An 8,991-nucleotide genomic window follows, 5' to 3' on the forward strand; every position below is an offset into this window, starting at 1 on the left:
TTTCTTCAACCTGTTTTCTATCAGGGAGATCTCTGGGAAAAAGAAGATTTGTGAGGGGATTATCTATCACCAGATGGCAATCTCTGTAATCTGCCATTGGTCCTAAAATCATGTACTCCAGTCTTAACTGCCTTCCCTGTCCTACCTTCCCTCATTGATTTGTTTTATTTTTCAGAAGGCACCTAACTCTTCTTAACTTTCTGAAAAGGAAGTGTATGGCTTATAAAGAAGGGCTGCAGTCCATCTGCTTTGATGTATCTGTACCACACCAGAGTGAGGCTTTACTATGTATGTGGAAGATCCTAGGGGGATGATTTGACCTAATAAATATGTGAATTAACTAGGTCTCTGCTTTCTCTTAATACATACATTATAGATTCATAATAATTCACTTCAGGGGAGGACATGCCCTGCGACTCCCAGCTCACCCTTGTAGTACTAGTCTGAAGTGGAGAGTATAGTAGGTGCTCAGTTAATACTCACTGAAGAAAAGATGAGTGACCTATAACATACAAAACTGATGCGGAGTCATTGTTCCCCTCGAAGAAATTAAGAGTCTAATTGGGACGAGGGGAAATCCCCTCAGAATTCTGCTTCTCTGTATTTTGTAGGCTGATGTTCATTTTTTTTTACATTATTTGACTTGTTTAGGATAATGCTACTGTTCTGATACTTGGTAGCAATTCAGACCTTTCCGTCTGTTGGCTACAAACTTGCTTTTTTCCTCCTTCGGTTTTTCTCCCTCCAGTCCGGGACCTGCCCTGTGTGCCGCCGGCACTTCCCGCCTGCTGTGATGGAAACGCCTGCAGCCGCTTCCTCTGAGCCTGATCGTGACGCCCCCCCTGCAAATGACAGTGCTGCAGAAGCCCCCTAAACCTTCCCACTTGAATGAGATCGGTCTATCAAAGTAAATCTGCAGATTCCTTCTAAATCTGATGTGCAAATAATTATATATAAATATATTAAAAATGCTATATATAGTCTATGCCATAGTTTAGAAAGAGAATATTAACCTTTCTAAACTTAAGTTAGATTTGCAGAAAGTACTAAATGTTTTCAAGCTGAATGTTGAAGTAGTGCATCCATTTTCTTTAGTTTAACATGTTATTAATTGTAAAGTCAAGCTTATCAGTTAATTCTCTCCAGAAGAAGTAATCATCTATGTGGCACACATTATTGGTTTTGTCTGGAGTACTGCCACTAAGTGATTATAATTAAGCTTTCCTATTTGCATCAAATGTGAAGATTGTGATCACAACAGTAGTAAAATTTGGTTTCGTTGGAAATAAAAAGGAATTCTAAAGCATGCTTTTTCTTTGGTCCCTTTGGTGTTGCTTCATCAAAACCTCTTGGTTCGTAATACTGAGTGGTTTTGTAAGAAGGTATCTACTCTTTCAAATTAAGACTTTTTAGAATGCCAAACAAAACTTCTGGCTAGAGCATCACAAAATGTTTATATCTTAATTGTAGTCTTGAAATGGTTAGGTAGAAAATTAATTATTATATTTGAACTGGTGGATGTGCATAAAGTCAAGTCAGTAAAGAATATGAACAATCACCTGGACTCGGTGCTTGGTGCAGTGAGATGAATTAGATGGCCTTATGAGATCCTTTCTATTTGTCTAAAGTTATACTTGAAGGTCCAGAACACTCATGGCACATTTGTATAACAAATATTGGATACAGTTAAAGGTAATTTTGACTCTGTAATATTTTGGAAAGTCTGAAAAAAAAAAGCATGAAGTGTTTTAAAACACTCATTCTGTTATATCCCAAAGGAAAATCTGAATCCTTAAAAAAACTAGAAAGTTAATTGTACTATCTTATATAAAGCATCAAACTGATGAAGTACAGGACAGATTTGACCATACCTTTTTACAGCATGTCTAAACCTTCCTTTGTTGTAATTTATTATTCTAAAGTATTGCTGGACAGAGATTATTCATATTACATTATCAGCCTTTGTTTCTTTGCACTAATATATTTTGGTAAAACTATTCACCCAGAATGGAAATAGTGTCAAATGAAGCTGTGAATGAAAAAGGAATAGATTGTATGATTCCCTAGTAACTGTGTGAACAGAATTGAACAAGTAACACAGCTCTGGTGTTAATTTCCTGTCTATAAAAGAGAAAAGATGCTGACCTCAAATTTATCCTCTGAAAGAGACCTGTTCACAAGCTTTTACACAAGAGAGGAAATCGGCTTTCCTTACAGTTTTTTGTTTTTTTTTTAAAGGGAAACGTGACCACAGAGTTATCTCTGTAATTATGTGACCAAACTAAGACTGCACAGCTCTCTGTTTAGGTGGTCCCACCCAGTAGGCAAGTATATATCAACATGGACATGATATTTAACTTACAGGTTTTTTAAATACCAAGACCGGAGAATGATGATGGGTCTTAGAATGCCACATTTGAGCAAGTAAAATAGTAAAGCACATAATGAGTATACATCCATCCAAGTATTACATTGATAATTTAGTTTGGACACAAAAAGGAATGGTTTATATGGTTTCCCAAATGCAAAGTTTACGTTTTATTTGTGTAATTTCTCTGAGTATTTATATTCCATCTCTTTTCTCCATTCTTAAAAATAAATGAATTTTCACTGTTGGCACATTTGAGGCTTAAATATAAGGAACATAAAACTTGCATTCTAATTTTTGCATATATTGTAAATGTGTCTGGTATTTACAGCAAAATACTGTGTATCCTTTTATGGGTAAAACAAAACTGAACATTGCATGCATGTAATGTGGTGACTTTGTAATTTAGAGGTTCTTTGGGGCATCTGTGACTTGGAAATGCTTACATTCAGGCCTTAATGTTGCATTAGGTAGCATGTTTTCCTTCTGATGTATATAGTCACTGTTGTATAAACTAATCTTTGCTTGTTTTCTACTCTGTGATCTTTCCATACCGTATTTCATTGATAATCAGTTAGTGTCAAGGGGTCAAATCAGATTAAAGTTAATTCTCATGTGTATATTGTGGAAATTTGTGGTTAGTGTGATTTTTGTTGTTGTTGTTGTTTGTTTCCTTTAAGTAATAATGATCAGTTGTGACACTTACTGGTTAAACTGACATTGTTACAGGTTTCTCTATAATAAGCCACACATTATATTTAGGCAGTATAACGGGACCTTGGTTTTCTTCTAGATAGCAGCTGTCAGAAAGAAAATATTTCTTCTTTGCCTATTAAGATTTAGCTATTATCTGCCAGTTGTTAAGAGGTTTTGGTTCCAAATTAAACCAGCAGTGTTGAGAGCTGAACTTAAGATAGCTGTTGTACTTTTTGCTTTCCATCTGTTTCCGCCCTTCATTCTTGGCTCCCTACTATCTATAAACAGCTGCTGTGAAGGAGAAAAGTTCAATAAGAGCTGGCTTAAAAATTCTGTAAAAAAGAAAATTGAGATTTTAGAATTGTCATTGTAACAAGCTGATATAATCTGAGGCTGACAAGTTAAGGCAACTAAAGTTTGAAAAAGTAAAGAATATATGATGGTAAATTAGAAGTATTAGTATTAATTAAAATATTGTTTCTCATTTCTCTATTATATGTTAAGTGACTTGACCTAATTTTATTTTTTTTAAATGTTCTTTCTTGTAATATGAATGCTGATATTTAAAGGTAAATCTGTGTGGTTTTCTTTTGTGTTTCTTGTTTATCTCTAAGCTAACTAACTCTTTAAGATTATTTGTGATCTGGATTTATATATAAGCTGTTAAATATATGTGAACTGTTAAAATGGAATGCAAGCTTTTCAAAAGCCCAGGTCTAAATGTAATGATTGGTTTATTGTTCTACAACCCCAGACCATCAATTTTCGTGTAAATCATAAACAATAAACAGGATATACCCAGTGGTCACTTCTAATATTTAATTGTGTAGTCATATCACTTCTATAACGTAACCTCCTCGAGCATTTAGTGTTAATAGCAAAGAACACAGGTCTTAACAGGAAGTCTGGAATAGGCTCCTGAGCACATGATTTTATAGTCCTTCCACTGGGATCTAAGAAGGAAGAGACTAAAAGAGAACTCAGCTATACAGAAGTGGTTGTTGGCCTTCCAGAGGTTGAGCCATTCAGCACCCCTACAAGGGTTGGGTTTCATTATTACAGAAGTGTCACCCACACGTTCCTGTAAATAGCACACATGTGAAGCTAGGCAGAAAGGTCTTGTTCCTTCTACATGGCCACCTCTTCATGTCTCCCCTCAGGCTTCATAGTTTTCTCAGATCGTGCATGATACCTATTCTAGACCGGCTGGCATTGACTATTTCAGTCTCTCATGTACAATGCATTGCTTAGAACTAAACACAGTTCTGTGGTCTGACTAAAGCAGGATCCAGAAGCATTATTGGCATCATCGAGGTGATTCTCATATGACTGTTACAACTAGTATATGTTGACAGTGTTATTATCATTACCGTCATTTTTAGGCACATGTATCACATTATTGTCTTTTGCTAAACCTCAAGGTATTGCTGGTAAGCCAGGCTGGTTCCTAATAATTACTTACACAATTTCCTGTTAACCTAATTGAAGGAATACATTCATCCTTACTAAAATTAACTTGTCACGGTCTGTGGCAACTCTTGATTCTTCTCCCAGCCTGTGTCAGTCCCAATTTTGATGAAGCACGTCTTTGGTGTTTAGAGGCTTTCTCCAGGTTACTGATAAATACTGAACAAAACAGGATACAGGCCCTCTTCAGAATGCCACTGTAGACGGCCCTCTAGATTACCTTAACCCACCAATCAGTGCTTTGGGTACAGTTGTTGAAGCAACTACTAGTCGCTTGGATGCTTATGTTTCCTAAAAGGACATTGTAAGAATAAGAAATATTGTCCGGTGTGGTTGACAAGCACTATGGAAGTAGCCTAATCTTGCTAGTATATTAAATCAGGAAAGCAAATGAAGTTACCTGGAAATGCTTCACTCTTGGTGAAGGCATGCTACCTCCTTCCTAACTGCTCACATGCCATTTGTTAACCTTCTCTAGAATTTGATGAGTGACCAATGTCAACCTCATTTTTGTAATTTTGGGAATCTACCTTTTTTCTCTCAAAAATTAATGATATTTGAATTAATGTGACCTTAACAAGTCACTTAATCACTCTGTTTCTGTTTTCTCTATAAAGTAAGGACTCTGAATTAAAGGTTCATTACTACTGTTTGTGCATGGGTAGAGGTTTCAAAAAAATGTTCTTTGTTGGTGTGCAGAATGAGGGGGAAATACAGTTGCTTTCTATCATTGTTTGATGTTACCACTGCCTTTTAGGATTGATGAACATTTTAGCTAAAAATCTTAAAAGCATCTTAATCACTTCTTAGGAGCTAAAAGAGTTCGACATGGGAACTTTATTAAATCAAAAGAAAGAAAATTATTAATGTCAGTTTTACTAAAAGGCTACATTCCTAAATCTGGGGTTGCAAAGAGTTGGACATGACTGAGCAACTGAACTGAACTGAACATGCCTAGATATGGCAATTTATTCCATTTTCTTTTTAATTTATAATCACATGCAGTTCTTTAGTGAATATTAGAGGGAGGAGGTCTAATGCAGGGAAAAATACTACATCTTAGCCCTTCACTGTCAAGACATTCAGTAAGTCACCATGATTTCTTTTTCTTTGATTATAAAACAGCAATTCTTCTTCAGATTAGTTGAGAAAAGTGTGTTTTTACATTGTAAGAATAGCTCCAATGAAGTATTTATGAAGTATTAAATATTAGACATTGTTTTAGGCTCTGTTTTAGCTAATCTTCATAATGTGTCTGCAGAGTAGTTTATGTTGTCACAACTTTCACAAATGAAAAAATTGAGTCCTGGTTCTGAAGCAGAAACCCCAGGGTTCTGGGTGGTTCATGCCACCTTCCTGGGTAGGAACAGTGTGATTGGTGTGAGTATTTAACCAAGTTGTTTGAAATGATGTCTGAGTTTTTAAAATGGGAGAGGTGGCCTGTTTAAAATTCTGAAAAATACTCGTTAGTTTTTCCTTTTCATATTACTTTGCTAAATTGTTACAGAGAGACATTCTTGCCTTAGGTAATGTACTGCTGACCAAAGTTGTGATGTCCTACTTGGTGAAGTTTCTTAGTTACCATTAACATCTATGAGAATGCCCTCCCTTTGTCTAATCTGGAGGAGTCCTGAAGTTATTCTGCGGATGCTGTCTCTAGCCTGAGAGGTATTGTAGCATCCTCTTGTCTCTTCAGCCAGTGAGACCTCACTAGTGCAGACATCTGCATATAAGTGACAAGCCCTGCTCTTTTCAGGCCTCTGGAGTCCTTGCCTCAGAAGCCGTGGGCGTTTGCCCCCACACCTGTAGTCAGTAGGAACAAACATATGACACAGGGTTTCCTTTTGATTTTAGTCCTTAGGTGATATTTTAAGTTCTTTACAGGCATTTAATCTGTGCCCTAGTTCTCCTGTCTATTTTATTCCTGTTTTCTTGTTAAAAGACCTCAGATGTTAAAACTATTACAAGGGGCCTCCCTACGTACCATCACCTCCTCTTGGTCTGGACCAAGGAGCCTTCATTCCCAGTATAGCAGTACCTTCAGTTTGGAGCCACGGAAGAATGTCAGAGTTTTCATTTTAGTTTAAGTTCACGTTTCAGGCAGATGAGGATAGACATGGGGTCCTTACAAAATCAACCTTGTCTGGAAAGCAAGCGCTCCCTAAATTGGATGAAGAATTACAAATGAACTGTGATTGTGGCCCACATCTACTTGAGTAAATAGCACCTGAAAGAAGACGTTTAAGTTTTTTAGTAAAAATTAGTTGCCTTGTAAAAATAATATATTAGACATAGCCTGACAACTTCCCTGAATCTGTGGAAACAACACTTTCATCAGATCCAACAAATGAACTCTTTATCTTGACCTGCTCTCTTTAATAAATGTTTACCAGGTGCCTCCTCTAGCACTACTGTGAACAAGATCGCCAGCCTCCTTGGCCGCCTCGAGTGTCTCGTGTTGAGGAGACTCGACTACATATTTCTCCCAAAGCAGCTGAACTCACCATATGGGAAGGGGTTCATCTTGGCCTGGGGTGTGCCTGGCGCTCAGGGCTTTTCCGTGATTATCCAGCCAAAGCAGGGGGAAAGACTAACACGTGCTGAGCCCTGCAAGGGGACCGGCTACCAGCAGCTCCCTTCATTCCCCAGTGACTTGTAGCTCTGTCACTGTGTTTATAAGTTGAAGATCTTTCAGGAGGGTATATGCCTGATGGCCCCCAGAAGGTCATGATGTCTCACAATCCAGGAAGCTGGGAAGAGCTTTTTTCCAGAGATAGATGGGGCTGGCTGTAATGGAAGCACCTTTCCCCATGCTGTGTTTTATTGCCTTCCCCTCCTCCTCCCTGTGCTCCGGGGCATTTACACAAAGGCATCCAGTTTGTTGTCCCTCAGAAAACGCAACAGAAAGCGGGCAGTTCTGAGTCGCTGGCTTCCTGCTGGCTGAGTAACCTCCGGTACATAATACTGCGTAAGTTTTGGTCACGATGCTGGAGGACCAACAATTGTTAGATGTAGACTTAAATCCCCAAAGGCATCGAAAGGCTAAGTAGTGGCCGACGGTCACATGGCTGGTGAGGAAGCAAGTCAGGACTCCAGCCCAGTGCCCATCAGGGCCTTGTTCTGCTGCTTCCTGCACAGGCCAGCAAGCTAACACTCAAGGTGAGCATAAAGTAAATTTCAGCTGATGTGAGGGGGGTATCAAAATCTCTTAGACTCTGAATAGACTAACCTGCAAGTTCAATAGCCTAACCTAGCATTTGGAGGAAAAAAACTACTCAAGTTGGTAATTATCGTTAATAATCACATAGAATAAGCCCAAAGAGACTAAGGAGAGGAGCCTAAACATATTAAATCGATTTATTGTCTTCTGCCTGAAATGGTAGGAGGGGCGAAATCACATTTAGAATCAAACCCCATTCCCACCAGACGCTCAGAGGGCTCAAACATACCTTGTGAGCACCGGGACCCAGAGACCCCACAGAGACTGACAGAGCTGGGTTTGGGTGTCTCCCGAGGAGCGGGTCTGCAGTGGACTGGGGGGTGGCATAAGCCCTCTTGGAGGAGGTCACCAGTAACCCCACCACAGAGCCGCCAGAACTTACACAGGAGTGCGGAAGCAGATTCTTGACACAAACAGAACCTTGTGCACCAGGGCCCAGGAGAAAGGAGCAGTGGCCCCACAGGAGACTGACCCAGACTTGCTGGGAGTATCTAGGAGTCTCCCGCAGAGGCGTGGGTCGGCAGTGGCCTGCTGCAGGGCTGGGGGCACTGAGTGTAGCCGTGTGCTGGGACCTTTTGAAGGAGGTTGCCATTATCTTCATTACCTCCACCACAGTTTGGCCTCAGGTCAAATAGGGAGGGAACACAGCCCTGCCCAGCAACAGAAAACTGGATTAAAGATGTACTGAACATGGCCCCGCCCATAAGAACAAGACCCAGCTTCCCTCTCAGTCAGCCTCTCCCCTCGGGAAGCTACCATAAGCCCCTTATACTTCTCCATCAGAGGGTAGACAGAATAAAAACCACAATCACAGAAAACTAACCAATCTGATCACACGGACCACAGCCTTGTCTAACTCAGTGAAACTAGGAGCCACACCATGTAGGGCCGCCCAAGGCAGACGGGTGATGATGGAGAGTTGTGACAAAACGTGATCCACTGGGGAAGGGAATGGCAAACCACTTCAGTATTCTTGCCTTGAGAACCCCATGAACAGTGTGAGAAGGCAAAAAGATAGGACAATGAATGATGAACTCCCCAGGTCGGTAACTGCCCAACATGCTACTGGAGATCAGTGGAAAAATAACTCCCGAAAGAATGAAAAGACGGAGCCAAGGCAAAAACAACGCCCAGTTATGGATGTGATGTAATGGAAGCAAGGTCCAATGCTATAAAGAGCAATATTGCATAGGAACCTGGAATGTTAGGTCCATGAACCAAGGTAAATTGGAAGTGGTCA

The 8,991-nt window shown here is 39.7% G+C and overlaps 1 protein-coding gene across 1 annotated transcript in view; it reads left to right on the forward strand.

Annotated features, from left to right (window-relative positions):
* Positions 1-3,868, forward strand: part of PJA2 (praja ring finger ubiquitin ligase 2) — a 70,766-nt gene extending 66,898 nt beyond the window's left edge. Inside the window, exon 10 of the mRNA XM_043464501.1 lies at positions 749-3,868. Within this exon, the coding sequence (XP_043320436.1) occupies positions 749-874 (126 nt within the window). The 3' untranslated portion in view covers positions 875-3,868. The remainder of the gene's footprint in view (positions 1-748) is intronic.
* The last annotated feature ends 5,123 nt before the right edge of the window (positions 3,869-8,991 follow it).

The sequence above is a fragment of the Cervus canadensis genome, chromosome 4, assembly GCF_019320065.1.
Source record: "Cervus canadensis isolate Bull #8, Minnesota chromosome 4, ASM1932006v1, whole genome shotgun sequence".
NCBI lineage: Eukaryota > Metazoa > Chordata > Mammalia > Artiodactyla > Cervidae > Cervus > Cervus canadensis.